Here is a 17,018-nt window from a genome sequence, read left to right as displayed (position 1 = left end):
TGTGCTAATGATCCATTGTTAGGCTGATGGTCCTTCTTGACCATGTGAGCAGCTGGTTTTGGTTGTCAGCAGCAAACTGGTTGATCCACTCTGAGAAGGTGCTATTTAAGAGACTGAGCTGAATACAGCACCTCAGACTGAGGAAGTCTTTTGGATGAAAGACAAAACGTTTCTACATTTTTTTGTTTGTTGTTGCTCTGCTTTGTTTTGTTTTTTGAATGTCCAGAGGACCAGATTTAACTTTTTTAGATTTTTCTACCTGGATTATTGAGCATGCATCAGGATTTTCCAATACAAAGAAACCATCCAGAGGACCTGACTTAACTTTTGGATTTTTTAAAATCTGGATTACTGAGCATGAACTTTAATCTATGAGAACACTCGTCAAAACACCCATAAGTAAATGCATCAAAACAGCTGTCCGAACACTCAATAGAACTACCCTCAGAATACACATCAGACCGGCCACATCACTCATTACAACACAAGTCAAAAATAATTGGTCAAACAGAAGAACAGAATATTCATCAGCTCAGATGTATCCTTGCGGCAGAAAGTCCTGTAGGGATGCTCCAGGTGTTTTGTGGGAGCTCTGTGAGAATCTGATTACAGTCGTCCCTCGCTATATCATAGTTCACTTCTTGTGACTTCACTGTATCGTGGATTTTTTAAGCCTGGATGTTTATATTGTGTGTACTGTGCATGCTGTGCAGTACTATACATTCATCTCATCGTCATCATCTTCATCGCCATTGCCAAAGTGTTTAAGAGCATATGAAATGTTTATAAGGGAGTGGGAAAGGTTTGCAAAATCTTAAACCAAGATAAACAATAGAATAAATATAACGCCGCTGCTTCGCAGATTTTAATCTACCACAGGGGTGTCTGGAACGTAACCCCCGTGATACGTGAGGGATCACTGTATATTATATTTTAAATAGTTCTTAGTCTGTCCATTTGCATCAGCTACATGTTCAAAGAGTTATCAGAATTGTAGTGTCCACAGAACCATTTCTGGAAAAATGTTGCATAGCTGGATAAAGAAAAAAACAACAACAACCTTGATCAAGGCTTGCCAAGGAAGGGTGCACCATAAGATAACTGAACCCAAGTCCTCAGAGAAGCTAGATGCTCATAAAGAGCTGCTACAGTGCATCGTTCATCTCCAGTATTATACATACCTTGGTAATGTAGATGAAAGGACTGGAAGCTGGCTACGTGTAAGCAATTGGGGTATGTTGTGGAGACTGTCAGCCAACTTGGTTCTCCTGCTGAGGAAGTCCTGCTGCAGAAAAGAAAGAGGCCACAGCAGCTGTTCCTGGCAGAAAGAAAAGTCATCTTCCCCAAACAGGATTTTCAAAGCTGCATACTGGGACATCTTGATACTACCAAGAACGGTCCCCGATAAAACAGTTGGTTTTGTTCTCTTTCTTCAGCTTCCTCAGATTGAATCTTCACTTCGTTTGGACATCCTGAACAGCAGTCCTTTTTATATTGCAGCTGCTATGCTGGAACTCTCCCGTGATGTATTTAAAGGCTGTGAGCTCACTGCAGTGTGTTGTCAGTGCCCGTGAGTGGGCAGGAATGCCCTGCTGCTCATCAAAAAGCTAAAAGAAGCCTGTTGGTCATGTCCTATTTTCAGCATGTGGCAATGCTCACACTGTATGAGAGGTGTCGTTTTTCTTTGGGGGATCACCCAAACAATCTGTTTTCATCCGTTCTTTGATGTGACAAATTCCCCAACTTTTACAGTTTTTTTTTTTTTTTATCATCTAAATATACACATGGAGGACACTTAAAAATGAATTAGTTGTGTTTAAAAGAACTATAATTATACAATGTATTTAGTTTATTGAATACATTTTTTAAGGATTCAAGGTTCTTTATTTGTCATTCGCACCTCATGTGGTACATGTGGTGGAACTAAATTATGTACACAGGGTCCCAGTTACATCCAACAATAAAATGTAAAATAAAAACAGTAATAAATCTAAGATATGAACTAAGAAAAACATCAACTAAAAATACACTAAGCACTAATAGCATAAAAACTACATCAAACAGCAACATGAACATGAGTCTGTGTGAGCAGGTGAGCACACATGAACACATCAACATGAAACAGATCAGCAGCAACATGAAACAGATCAGCAGCAACATGAAACAGATCAGCAGCAACATGAAACAGATCAGCAGCAACACGATGTGATTTTTCACAGTGATTATTCTGGTTAGATATTCATGAGTCTAACAGCCTCAGGGTAGAAGCTGTTCCTCAGACTAGTGGTTCTACACTTAATGCTCCTCAACCTCCTTCCTGAGGGGAGTGGGGCAAAAAGTGTGTGTGCTGGGTGAGTGGGGTCCTTCATGATGCAGGTTGCCCTCTTCCTGCATCTAGAGGTGTAAATATCTGTGATGGTGGGGAGACTGACTCCAACAGTCTTCTGTGCAGCCTTCACCACTCTCTGCAGAGCTTTTCTTTCTGCAGCTGTGCAGCCTCCATGCCACACGTTGATGCTGGAGCACAGGATGCTCTCCACTGCACACCTGTAGAAGGAGGTGAGGACTGAGCTTCCCAGACCAGCTCGTCTCAGCCGTCTGAGGAAGTAGAGTCTCAGATGAGCTTTCTTGATCAGGCTGGTGGTGGTGTTGCTCCAGCTGAGGTTGTTGTTCAGGTGCACACCCAAGTACTTGTAGCTGGAGACCACTTCCACCGCAGATCCTCTTATGTTCAAGGGGTTGTAGGTGTGTTTGTGCCTTCTGAAGTCCACAATCATCTCTTTTGTCTTCTTCACATTGATGTGAAGGTTATTCTCTCTGCACCAGCTCTCCAGGTGTTCCACCTCTTGCCTGTAGCTGGACTCATCATTGTTTGTGATGCATCCCACCACCGCTGGATCATCTGCAAACTTTACAATGTGACAGCCTGGACAGTTAGGTGCACAGTCATATGTGAGCAGGGTAAACAGGAGGGGGCTCAGCACACATCCCTAAGGGGAGCCAGTGCTGAGGGTTATGGTGGAGGAGGAGAAGTTGTGGATCCTCACTGATTGTGATCTGTTTGTTAAGAAGTCTAGTACCCAGTTGCAAATCGAGGGGCTTAGTCATAGTGTGAGTAGTTTGTCCATCAGGGATTGGGAGATCATGGTGTTGAAGGCGGATGTGAAGTCCACAAAGAGCATACGGACATAGGAGTCCTTCTGCTCCAGGTGGGTAAGAGCAGTGTGGACCACAGTGGGGATGGCGTCCTCTGTTGATCAGTTCTTGCGGTATGCATACTGATGAGGGTCCTCGTTGATGTTAATGGTTGTTTTAATATTATTTAATATTTAATATTATTTAGTATAAAAAAATAGTCTAATGTGTAATAAGACAGCATTGCAAAATATTATTTCCCTTTTTTAATACTGGTACATGTCCTGTTTCCTGTTCCATATTTCAACATATACAACAGTCCCTCATTTGTCGTGGGTGTTTGGGACCACGCCCACCCGCGATAAGTGAAAAACTGTGAAGTAGGGATACAGTAGTTCAAGTCCAAATTCAGTTCAAGTTCAGTAAACTTTGTCATGATATGTGCCAAGCTGTAATCATAATCATCACCTGTTACTCCTAATCTCCCTCCTTAAATAAACAATTTAAATTTAAATAATGTAACATTTTAAATAAACAATCCATGCTGGATTGTTTATTTAAAATATTACATTGTTTAAATTTAAACTGTAGAGAAGAGAAGTGCAGCAGGACATCAAGGTGATGTCACACAGCTTCAGCTCTGCAGCACGAAGCAGAAATGTACTTCTTGGTCAATTACACTGAAACAACTGAACATAGAAGTTCTAAAATAATTAAAAATAACTTTTAACACTTTTATATTTTGTGATTATGATGATTTTACGATGTGACGTACTTTGAGTTTTAAGTTGGAAGACAAAAGTCGTTTGGGGAATCTGGACAGCAAAGGGTTAACTCTTAACAAAGCCGCAGCAGGAGCAATGTGTGTGTGTGTGTGTGTGTGTGGCAGAGAAGGAGATCAGCTGAGCAGCTGCAGGAGGGAGCTTCCCCTGCACTTGTGGGCTTCACACATGGTGCAAAATCATTTAAAATAATTTATTTAAAATAAACAATCCATGTCTCATCCATCAACCAGCCAAATGTGTCATGTCCAATCTTACATTGAAAAACCGCAATATAGCAAATCCGCGAAAAACGAACCGTGAAGAGGCGAGTGACTACTGTACTATATTTCTAACAAATTGTAATAAAAACTCAGAGTAGCAACTCAGAGTAGGAGCTTTTGCAGAACATTTGGAGTTTTAGTGAACGTCTGTTGTCCTTATCTTTTTGTTGTGTCACTCCCTGTTCTGTTCATGCTGAATGATGCAGGATTTAATGATGATGATCAGCACATTCAATTCAATTCAATTCAAAAATACTTTATTAAACCCAAAGGGAAATTATTTGTTGCTGTAACTCGTTATCCTCATTTCATTAAGAGATGTTATAGATGCTGATGGCTGTAGGCAGGAAGGATCTCTTGTAAAGGTCCATCCCACAGTGGATCCTAAGAAACTGGCTGCAGATGCCGTCTGATCCGTCCACCCAGACTCGGCTGGCCTCTCGGTTCCCCCGGGCTGTAGGACCGCCCCAATTCATACATACAGGTACATCTAAAAATTGAATATAGTGAAAAGGTTTAATATTTTTATGTCAATCACTTCAATATTATATAGCTCATGACACATACAGTGAAATGCTTTAATTCTTGTAATTTTGACGATTGTATCTTACAGATAATGAAAACCCAAAACTCGTTGTCTCAGAAAATTTGAATATTGTGATAATGTTCCACATTTGAAACACTGCACAGACTAATCCTACACATGGGCTACAAGCTACTCCTGAACCAAAGACAACATCAGAAGTGTCTTACCTGGGCTGTGGACTTCAGAAAACACAGTGGACCAGCACCAGCAGAGGACATGGACCCAAACCATCACTGACTGGGAAACTTCACACTGGACTTCAAGCAACGTGGATTCTGGATCTATCTACTCTTCTTCCAAACGTTGAGACCTTGATTTCTTAATAACATGGAAAGTTACTTTCATCTGAAAAGAGGACATTGGACCACTGAGCAACAGTCCAGATTTTTTTCCATCTCGTATTTTTCTTGTCAGAAAGAAGAATTGTGTGACTTGTACAGAGAAGAGGGTAAGGACACCAGGTTTGCAGTAGGAGGTGAGTGAGTATTGTCCTGGCGAGTAGTCCAGGAGATCTGTTGGAGAGTTGCATGTCAAACCAGAAGGCTGAATGATGAGGTTTGGCTCCCGGTGTTGTGGGTTTTTTTGTTTTACTTTTTTCATTCAACCTTTATTTACACAGGTTAGTCATATTGAGCCTCGAGGACTCATTTACAAGAGAGACCCGTTGTAACAAAGATTGATGACAACAGTAGACGATCATAAAAAAGCAAATAAATTGAAAGATAAATGGAAGAAAAATATATTAAAAAACAAAACAAATAAGTAAAATAACAAGTAAAATACTAAAAACAGGAACATGTCTGTATTGGTTTTTGCCATGAACTTAGCAGTTGTTTGAAGCCACTCTTTACAGAGGTCAAGGTCATGCTTCAGATCTTTTTGCAAGATATTCCAGGAAACAAGAGCAGAGTAGGAGAAGACCCTTTTGCCTAGTTCAGTCTACACTGAGGGAACACTGCATGTAATAATGTCCTGGAAGTGCATGCTGTAGCTGCTTTGACAACATGACATGTAGGAGGAGATATAAGACCAAGAAGACCAGGACCAATAAGTATTTAGCAGGTTTGTAGGTGATTGCTCCAAGAGAAGTTACTTAGGGTAATGTCAGGAAGAGGCGTGGAAGCATGTGGAAGGAGATAACTCGAAGAGCAGAAACAGGAGTCAGTACTGTTGGGATCACAAAAGAACAAGGTTAGTTAAACTTCTTCACAAGGAAATGTTAACAGGCTCGCTACTAAATACCATAATGCAGTCAATGTTCCAGCGTCGTGGTCTTCTTCTTCTTTATGGAGTTTTATGGCAGTTGGCAAACAACGGAAGATGTGCATTACTGCCACACACTGGTGTGGAGTGTGCATCAAAATGACATGTCTGCAATCATGCTTATGATCTCTTTTCTAATTTCGTGTTTCTAAAAAAATGTATAATAATTGGAATAATTCTCATTTAATTTTATAATATATTTATTATATTAAATGTTTCTTTGATTTTTTCCTAATTATTTTACCATACGTCTTCTGTAATGTTCATATTTTTGACAGACCAAAATGACATGTTCTATTGTTTCCTCTTGTCCACAGTGCTCACATTGACCTGTATCATGTTTCTGAATTTTGTATGTTGTGCTGTTAAGTCCAGTGGGTCCAAATTTGAATATGGGTATTAACCTACAGGTGTGCAGTGGAGAGCATCCTGTGCTCCAGCATCAACATGTGGCATGGAGGCTGCACAGCTGCAGAAAGAAAAGCTTTGCAGAGAGTGGTGAAGGCTGCACAGAAGACTGTTGGAGTCAGCCTCCCCACCATCACAGACATCTACACCTCCAGATACAGGAAGAGGGCCACTTTCATCATGAAAGACCCCACTCACTCAGCACTAGAGCTGTCATTTCTAACCTGAGCCCTATGCCCGACCCCACCCGACTCGAATCAGGGCAGGCCGGGCCATGATATTTTGCTGGATGGGCGGGCCCGGTCGGTGTCAGGCTTTTAGGGTGCATTCACACCAGCCCTGTTGTCCCGAACTCTAGCCCGTTTGCCTAGGAAGTCCGGCTCATTTGGGGAGGTGTGAACTCGCCATCGAACTCTGCCACGGAACAAAAAGGCGAACTCTGGCCCGGTCTAAAACCTAGGTCTCAGTCCGGTAGAAGAAAACTCTAGCGCGGTTCGCGTACAGTGTGAATGTTAGCTGCTCCGCAAGCAGGAAGAGGACTACAACGCAGGGCAAACAAACACACATACCTCTTATACTTACCTCATGTGGAGCTGTCAGCTTGCCTTGTGTGAAAAACAACATTTTCCATGGTCTTCTGCCTCATCTTCCACTCATGCTGAGTCCATTGATGAAAAATGACAAAATATAACTCCTAAAACTGCAAAAAATTGACGCCATTCCATTTTTGTTTTTATTTCCAGAAGAAGTCCTTTTTGGTGTCCTGTTATGTAATCTGTTGCTATGTGCTTGTTCTGTTTGTCCCTGTACAGCACTTTGGTGTGCTTTGTCACTGTTTAAAGTGCTATATAAATAAATTGATATGGTATGGTAAGAAGAAGTGCCTTTTTCAGAGGTTTTTGTGTCGTTTCTTTCAGTAGTTCTTGGTGCAGCGTCACCACAGGCGAGCGGGGGAAGAGGTTGGCTCGACTGCACAGTGCAGTGTGAATGCAAACACAATAGCTCAAATGTAAACAAAATGCTATGATATTGGTCCCCAACCAAACCAGGTCTACCGGACTATCTGAGTCAGGATCAGCTGTGATCCAATTATATGATAATGTGGCCTGCCATAATTTCACTAGCCGCATGCACGCGGCCATTTCACCGTGAGCTGACCGGCCCTGAAAGAGATAAAAAGTTCAGTTAAGCTTCAGAAGGGACTGTAATGCCAGGAAGCAATCCATCGTCCAAATGGACGTTCATCCTGCCACTGCACTCAGTGGACGCGCACGGCCGACGACCTTAAACAGGTGAGATCTCAAAGCAGACATGTCAGAGCAAGGTCCGTGTCTGAAAAAAAATAAGAATGCAGGCAGAAACAGGGTTTAAATGCTCTTTTATGGCCATGAAAGGACAAACACCTCGTCAGCTACGAATCTTCTACCGCTTTTATTCAGCCGTGCCGACCGTTAATAACTAATTAAAAATGTTGGGGTTTTTCCGGGTAATTACTGTTAATCTGTCAGGTCGGGTGGGGTTCGGACCACTTCATCTAACAGCTCCAAACAAGTCACTGAGTGGACCAGAACTGACGATGATGATGTCTAACTTTCTCCCGAAAACCTCCACACTGAAGGCTCCAGCATATTCGGGCGTACTTCAGTTCACGGAGGTCCATGGGTACCGGATTAGACTCAAAGTGGATGCCCGCAGAGCATGTCCATGCAAAGATCAATTTTTACGACCGCGTACGCGACTCGGTGTTGCACAATAAACTGCTTGGCGACAGACTGTTTTGTATGTAAAATCAATGTATTAAATTCCCCTTCTTCATCCCTGGTCTGGTTTACTGGCCTTTTCTTTAGTTTTTTTTCCAAGAGGCAAGTGATCTGTTCCTCCTTATCTGTTGACACCATGACTGAAATTGTGAGAAATGAAGGCATTTGTTACGAGCAAATTAAAATCAGACCTGGTGTGGCTGCAGGAGGGTCTGGAGATTTCCTGGTGGGCTGGTCTGATGTGTGGGCTGCAGGGCCAGTGCTCCGTGTTTTTTTTTTTTTTTTTAGAACTTTTTATTAACAGCATATAAACACAGAACACCGCTGCCGCTTGCTGCCAGCTCTCGTTTTTTTGCGACTTGTCAATCAATCCAGTAGGTGTGTCAGCAATTGACCAATCAGCGAACTGAATTTGTCCTGAAGGTAAACGCCCCTTGCCTGCGGAGCTGGCTGCAGCCGCTCAGGGTGGACGCTTGAGAATGAAGTCTCAACCTTTGGATCGCAGGCCCACCTCTCTAACCTCTGCGCCACCACTCCCCCACAATGTGAATGACAATAAAGAACCTTGGATCTTTCTTCTCTTCTGTTCCTCCCTCCTGTTCTCATTTCTCCCACTTGGAATGGACAGCTTTACTCTGTTATTATCCCACGTCTGCGTCGCTGTGCTCTCTGCACTTGTTTGCCCTTCACACAGACTCACATTTCATGCAGCGTACCATTAATCCCGCCCACTCCCATCTGACTGGGCAAAATAAAATGCTTCATCCAATACAAAACAAAACTGAACAAGACTGACACTTATTACAACTGAAAGAGTAGGTTGTGGAAAGTGCCACATGGCATGTACAAACTTTTATGTGACATTCAAGGAACGTAGTAAAAATGACAACTGCCTGTTTCCGTCTGCTTAAACTAGATTTTCCTGACCAAATATGAACGGTTTTCAAAATTATACATTTTTAAATGACAAGGGAGTTTTTTTTATCTTTCATATTTATTCCACTTTTATCAATTAGACATTGTTTTTTAAAACTCACTTAAATTATATTACTATGAACTTAGTTTAACACTTAGTTTGTACATTATAACACAGTTCAAACTGGGCTACATTAGCATGAGTTGTCTAAAATTTTATAGTGTGACTGGGCCTTTAGGAAGTTTGATATTCTGGCTGCATGGTACAATGATCACTAAGATCATTTGCAAAAAACAATCGTATCAGTATCTGTATGAGGGACTTTCGTTAAAATAAATAAGTACACTGAAATGCTTAAAATTACTGTAAGAAACTTGTCATTTTCAAAGGATTTTTTTATTTGAAAAAAAAAAATCTTGCTCAAAAGTGAGTGCAGGTTACTCTCTTCTTTGGTGAAGTCACACAGAAAACAAAATTTATTAGTGAAAGAAACGAGTTTAAAACAAATAATGCATACAACTCGAGGTAATATAACTAAACAACTACACATCCTGAAAAAAGCTAATACTAATAAGGCAAATCACAAAAACTCCATGGTGCCTTGAAGCTCGATTAATAAACTCACCTCATAGCAAAGCATACATTACTCAAACAAGTTATTAAATGGCACAAGGCCAGTGATATGCTCTTTTGTGTGTGAATGTAGTTAATAAAATGCTACATATGTGTATATTTTCATTAATAGGTTAATATAAAACACATTGTAAAACACTTGGTAGAGTAGGTAGGTTAATAAAGTGTAGACTAGATATATTTGCTATAACCAATCTGCCTCTATAAACATGTAACTCAAGGACATCTCTGAGGTTATCAAGGCTGTTAAGCTATTACGTACAGCAGCACACAAAAATCACTTCCAATCCTCAAACTTCATGATTCCCTCAAAACCATGGTAGGTAAAGGTCTCTAGGTTGGGGCTACAAGTCTCCTGAGAAAGGCAAGCCATCCTGTTGTTCTCACAGCTGTCCTCAGAGCCAGGGCCAAAGTATGCTGCATCTGCAGAGTTTATGGATGGGTCCTCATCAAAGTAGTTGTGTGGCCGCAACAGGACCCCACCACCATTGCCAACTGTTACAGTGTTAGGGATGTCCTCAGCATGAGGGATATGAAGGAAACCAGTTGTCACCCATGCAACAAGGTCCTGCAGACACATAAATACTTTTAGACAACTTATAAGAAGTTTGCTTTCTTTGTGAGTTTACATTATATAAATATTTCAGCATGCAGATCACATCAAAACATACTTCATCTTCAATACTTTCGTTGTCTGCAATGTACTTGCTGAAGTCAACAGCTGGAGCCCAAATGTCATTTTGATTGTAAAGACTACTACTGGTTTGCTCCAAGTCCTTGTGCTTGGTGATGGCAACTTTATACCTGGTAGAAGACAGAAAGGGTGCAGTTATACATTGCTCTGTATGGCATGCAGAACCATGCTTGGGGAGCTTAAACTTTGTTACCGTTACTCAAGAAATGTTACCCAATGCAAAACAACAGTGACGTTTACTGGTTGTCTTTAAACAGTAAACAGTCTAAAATTAGTCATTGATTTAACATGCGGTAAACAATTCATCCATTCATCCATCCATTGTCTTGCGTTTGTTCTGGAGTTGGGTCATGAAGGCAGCAGCTTAAGCAGGGATGCCCAGACATCTCTTTCCCCAGCCACCTCCTCTAGCTCGTCAACAAAACTCCAAGATACTTGAACTCCTCCACTTGAGGCAAAACCTCCAGTGGTGGTTTCTGATATGGGCGATATAGGCAGCTGCCCAGGGTTGCATCTCCTCAAGAGCGGCACAAGTGCCTGGCCCCACCCCCCTTCCCCTTAAAAATTAAAACACATTATTTCACATAGATTGTCTAGTCTACATTTCGGTTTCCTATCACCCACTTGCGGGGAGTGGGTGTAGCTTCTGCTGAGGTCTGAAACGGGTTGTGAAAGAAGAAGAAGGGGAGGGCAATTTTCTCGTCTCCTTTGCTGGGCCAGGGCTGCACCTAATAGAATTAGTTGGATAAATAAACCACACCATTGATTGCTCCCAAACAAGGCACATGTCATTCATAATATTGTGAATATAGCCAATAGCTCGCAGCTTATTTGTGTGCAATCACAGAAAAAAAATACAAAAACAACTCTGCACACCAAGAAAGGTGAATTACTTTAGGCCCAAGTTGTTTTGACTCATGTCGGGGGAGTGCCAATTACACACATGGAATATGGACAAGAACATGTCAAAGCCACCATGTGCCCAGTTTAAGAAAAAGAGGAAAGAAGAAGAGGAGAAACGAGCAAAAGATTAAGGTATGCAGCTGTGTCATCTCTTGAAACATGAAAGGTGTTATGTTATGTAGGCTATAGCCTGTTTCAAGATAGACTAACTATTAATTAGTTTCAAAGGATGTTAAAGGGTCACTGAGCTCCTTTATGTTGTCTGTCTATATGAGTCTTTGGAATCACTTTGTCTTGTATGTCATCTAGGACCAGTCTGCCTTTGGAGGCCCTATCAGATGTAATTCACCACTTGCTCTTGTTGAGGGCAGATGCCTTTCCCCTCCTCTCCCTCCTCCGCTTTGCTTTACTGCTCTGTCCTGTCTGTGAAACTGCTTCTGAGCCTCTCTCTATATCTTCTGAACTATAATGTTATGGATCTGGTCAGTTGGTCTCTCAACGCAATCAACAATTTTTTTTAATGATGAGTCACGCTTCAGGCGAGCTGAACTGACTGGACGACACATATGCAGCTGGACATGTCAATGGGGGAAGTGGAATGTGATGTGTCTATCACTGCTGTCGATCGAGGACACCAAAATTGCATTTATAATTGGATTTATTCATTCAATCTTTATTTAGACAGGTAAATCCCATTGAGCCTCGAGGACTCATTTACAAGAGACCTGATTTCAACAAAGAAAGATGAAAAAATGATATGATAACAGGTTTCCTGCTTTTGGGAATTGTCTGGTTCCTGGTTTATCTACACACAAAGAAGATGGCTGCAGCTAATCTGACCTGGTCAGGCTGCCGCCCATGGTTTGCGCTGTGTCTCGAGCACCCAGACTCAATTGCTTAGCGGATTGGATCGCAAATTGGATGTGATTTATGAGAATCGCAGGCCAGATGCGGCCCCTAGGACTCGCTGGCAGGATGGATCAAACCTCAGGGAATATTCTCAGGCACGGACCAGTGGTGTGTCTACTTAACTTGGATGTTTCAGCATCTATGTGAGACCAGCAAAGACTCAAGGCAGATAAAATTCAGTAAAGTTTTGCCTGTCTCCAAAACAAACGTTTATCTGAATTTGGCTTCCTCAGCTGGCCTTGCAGGCCATCTTATCCAGGGCTTAATTTGTAAACTGGAGTCCGTGGGTCCTCTCATAGAAAATTTTGATCAACAGAGTTGCCATTTTCTGCATTTTGGTGTATTTTAACAGGTTGTTATACATCAACATTTACCTACATTTGTAAACACTTAATAAAATTACTATTTTGGAGAAGAACAGCAGGTTGTGTGTGAATAGAGCAACCCTGATTCTGTCAGATGTTCTAAACCCCCCTCCTCCCTCCCCTCACTTCATGGTTGTGAGCTGAACCCCTCTCTGCTGAATTCAGTCCTCTTGCTCCAGTCTCGTGGCACCGTTTGAAGCACCTGAAGGCTTCAATTCTCGGTTCTCAGATTTCCACTTTCAAAAACCTATAATGCAACTTTAAAACAGATTCCCAGCCGGTTTTCACACCTGATGGGAACAGAGGGGCCTCGTCTGTGAATTAGAGGAACAAAAGACTCTTACTGTTAATGTTTGTTTAGGTGTGAATTGCCAATCTACATATATGTGTGTGTGTGTGTGTGTCTTATCTCACTCAGTCTTATAACCTGTATCTCTCACTCTCTGCTCTTTGAATTGAGAAAGCTCCTCGGATGAGGAGCGAAACGTCTTCTGTTACAAATAAAGTCCAGTTGTTTTTGTATTGAATGCTTTTTGAATTCATCATGTCCTGGATGACTGAGAATCTTCACCAGCACTTACACTTACTATTTAGTTAGCAGTTAACCAGACATACTTGTTTTTAGTATGTGAGAGGAAACTGAAGTGCCAAGAGAAAATCCATGCAATCACAGAGACAACACATGAACTCCACATAGAAGGACCCCATCCAGGAGGTGAACCTGCAACCTTCTGGTTATGAGATGATATCTCTAACTACTGCTCCGCTGTGCTGCCCTACCTCTAAAACACTGATATTGAAACGTCATCTTGCTTCACAGCCCGACTTTTGTTTTAATCAATCATGTTGCAGGTAGGCGGCACGGTGGCTCAGTTGGTAAAGCTGTTGCCTCTCAGCGAGAAGGTCACAGGTTCAAATTCCAGCCCGGGGCCTTTCTCGGTGGAGTTTGCATGTTCTCTCTGTGCATGCGTGGGTTTTCTCCAGGTACTCCAGTTTCCTCCCACAGATCAAAAACATGCATGTTAGACTGACTGGTAACTCTAAATTGTCTCTAGGTGAGTGAGAGAGAGTGAATGGTTGTTTGTCTTATTTGTGTCCCTGTGATGGACTGGAGACCCATCCTGAGTCTCCCCGGCCGATAGCTGGACATGAGTACCAGTGACCTCCCCCCCCCAACCCCCCCCCCCCCCCCCCCCCCCCCCCCCCCCACAACCCAAAAAGGAAGAAGCGGGTAAAGATCATGGATGTTTCAAGTAAATGTCACAAAACAACACATTTTATCAGGACAATGAATTTCAAAATGTTAACATTTTTATGAGTAGACAAAAAAATTCAGAATAACAATTCAACTGCCTATAACTGGATATATTGCTCCTGTGTTGGACCTGTAATCAACATCTCTGAATCACTTGGAAGTTTGTGGCTGTTATACTGTGATCACATCTGTCCACTGGATGTCAGGATCACATCTGTCCACTGGATGTCAGGGTCTGTCTTCAGCCTCTTAAGCTTGAAGTTTTGGGGGATACCATTAGGAAGAAGACTCAAAAGGCTTTATCTACCATCTGTTAAGTAGCAAAATAATTGCAAAGGATCTGTCTTGTTTCTATTATGTCCTGATACATGCTCAATAATCCAGTTAGATAAATCTAACAAGGTTAAGTCAGGTCTGCAGGACAGATACAGAGAACCTGACTTAACCTTTTTTATATTATAATGAATTTTATTTCTGGCTTGTCCTACCTGGCCCAGGACATGGCTCTCTCCTCAGCTTCGCTCTCAGGTAAGTGGTCTCCTACAAAGCTGAACACCTGCAGTCTGTAAGAACGCTGATGTCCCCACCGATTGGTTTTGTTGCTGGCAATGTGAAGATAGCGAGGTGTCTTGGTATCATAGCGTAGTGCAGCCTCCTGTGGAGATGTTAGAGCAAGTCTCACAGTCAAGATTCCAGATGTAACAAAAGGCCCCTAATCGTCTGAAAACTGACTGTGGCGAAAGGCGACTGAGATGCAGACAAATGAGTCAACGGTTTCCAGCTAATGATTACTGCTGTTATTCAACTCTCAACGTGCAGCTTTGACATTTATGGCAATGGATACGAATTTACTTTCAAGATTCTTTTAAAAATTGTTATTCTGTGTGCATTGCACTATTTTTGAGGCACTTTGCTCTGTAAAATATATACGAATGAAAAAAATTAATTAAATTTAATTCAGTTCAAAATTCAAGGATTTGTATTGTCATTCACATCACATGTGGTACATGAGGTGGAACAAAACTATGTACATAGGGTCCCAGTTACATCCAACAAAAATACAAATTGTAAAGAAAAACAGTAGTAAGATGTGAGACATGAGCTAAGAATATACTCCATTCACTAAACTAAGAACACACTAAGCACTAATGGTACAAAAACAATGCGCCAAAACAACAGCAGCACGAACATGAGTCTGTGTGAGCGGGTGAGGACGAATGAACACAGCAACAGTTCATTGTTATAGCACAACTTCACAACAAAACTAATCTCAGGGCACTGTACAAAAACATTCACAAAATGCCAATATGTAAAAATTGTTTTTCTAAAGAAGCCAGCAGACTGGGAAGAAAGATAAAAAAAACACTTTAATGATAAAAACAATTATAAACACAAACATAAAGTGTAGAGTGAGTAAAGACAAGAGCAGAGTGAGGAAACGTGGTCAGTTTGTCTTCCAGCATATAGCAGCAAAACTAAAGGATAGATCAGGAAACTCAAACCAAACAGACATAAAGTTAAAAAAAAAGTCTACTGGTAATGTTGTTTTTAATTTAATTTCTCTACAAACACAAACAGTGCCGACGTGACGCTGTGTGTTAAGGTCCATTAATGTTAAAATGTCTTTAAACCCCACAGCTGAATTTACACAAACTTGGTGAGAAACATGGAATTAAAGTAAGGAAATATAGAATATAGATGAAATATTGCTTTATTCTACACTAGTGTACACTTTTTTGCACACTGGTGGTGTGTGTGTGTGTGCCCCCCCCACCCCACCCCAACACACACACACACACACACATCACAGATACTTCTGATGCCAATGTCTGAATGAGTTGAAGAGACAAATGTTGAGTTCACATTCCCAAATGTTCCACCAAGATGGAACTCTTGTTCTGAACTGGGTTCTAACCCTCCAGTACCTGCTCCTCATAGGAGTAAACGAGTAAATGCATTAACTCACTCAAATCCACATCATGACCCCAGATCAGTTTTAGACTCTGAACCTGTGAGTCCTAGTTTTATCTCACTCTGATTTGATTTGATCACACACTGACTTGTCACCGAGGACGTCGACAGTTCAGCAGGGGAGGATGTAACCAGGTGGAGGAAAGCTATTTGTCAAAAACGGATTTAAATACCTTCCCTGTTGTAGTCATGCAGTAATAAAATTTGGCCAGCAGAGGGCATGCTTCATCTATCTTAGTAAAAGATGAACTTCCTTCTTGATGGATAAAACTAGAGACTGGAAGTTCAGGAGAATGAGCCGGAGACAAGAAATGGTTGTGTAGCGCCTCAGTTGATTTATGGTTGTCCATCCTTAATCATCACGATAATAAACAACCATAAGGTCTAAAATATATCTAAATCCATGTTTTGAATTAATTTTAGACGTTAGTAATGGCAGCATCTTACATGTGCTTACTGGCACGTGGACAGCGTGTTCTGGTAGGAGATGTGAATTTATGTTTGTTATTTAAGTTTAATTTATTTTGTTAATTTTGCTCATCATTTTGTGTGTTGGATTTAAGAATGAGATTAATTGTAATGGTAGATTAGCAGTTTGTGCTAAGAGTGTTATGCGGCAAAGTGGTGACTTTTCTTTTCTTTTTCAATTTTGTATTTTCCAATAAGTGCCACTGCCTCATTTATTTATTTATTTACTTATTTATACATATTACTGGCAAGTAAACTGGAAACAAAGAACCCACATTAAAAAAATGTAGTCATTTAACACTGACGTCATTAGTATAGTTATTAAAGTTACAGCGGTCTCTCTGTCTCTGCTCCTCACTCAAAAAACTGCTGACATCCTTATCAGTCCTGATCAGACAGAGGACTGATGTGATCAGTCCTGTCTTCTTAACTGCAGCTCAAAGTGACCGTCAGATACATGAAGAGCTGAGAAGATTGCTCTGTAGAAAACATTATTTCTTTTTAACAGCATGCATCTTGATATCCTGATGCATGAGCATGCATCAGGATATTTTTAACAGCAGCTACAACTTTTGTTCTTCCTCTGATTTAATTTCTAAAAACCTTGCACACAGTCCATACAGCTACCTTCATGTTCTAATGTTCAATTTCTAACCAGCGGCGCCGAGCCACGCTGCGTATGTGCTAATGACCGGAGGAAGAAAAAA

The 17,018-nt window shown here is 41.3% G+C and overlaps 2 protein-coding genes across 2 annotated transcripts in view; both read right to left on the bottom strand.

The window, feature by feature from the left end:
* hspb9 (heat shock protein, alpha-crystallin-related, 9) overlaps nt 1-1,522 on the bottom strand; it is a 5,707-nt gene extending 4,185 nt beyond the window's left edge. Inside the window, exon 1 of the mRNA XM_037689390.1 lies at nt 1,182-1,522. Within this exon, the coding sequence (XP_037545318.1) occupies nt 1,182-1,378 (197 nt within the window). The 5' untranslated portion in view covers nt 1,379-1,522. The remainder of the gene's footprint in view (nt 1-1,181) is intronic.
* An 8,279-nt stretch (nt 1,523-9,801) lies between these two features.
* On the bottom strand, nt 9,802-15,830 carry LOC119421964 (membrane primary amine oxidase). Its single transcript, XM_037689321.1, has 4 exons — nt 15,798-15,830; nt 14,361-14,527; nt 10,418-10,550; nt 9,802-10,314 (listed from the first exon to the last, which is right to left on the bottom strand). Exons 1-4 carry the CDS (start codon nt 15,828-15,830, stop codon nt 10,024-10,026), a joined length of 624 nt encoding a protein of 207 aa, XP_037545249.1. The 3' UTR covers nt 9,802-10,023.
* Between the last annotated feature and the right edge of the window lie 1,188 nt (nt 15,831-17,018).

This window comes from Nematolebias whitei, chromosome 15 (genome assembly GCF_014905685.2).
Source record: "Nematolebias whitei isolate Nwh7 chromosome 15, NemWhi1, whole genome shotgun sequence".
In the NCBI taxonomy this organism is placed as follows: domain Eukaryota; kingdom Metazoa; phylum Chordata; class Actinopteri; order Cyprinodontiformes; family Rivulidae; genus Nematolebias; species Nematolebias whitei.
The sequence above is the reverse complement of the archived record's forward strand: the minus strand, read 5'-3'. Positions and strand labels throughout refer to the sequence as shown.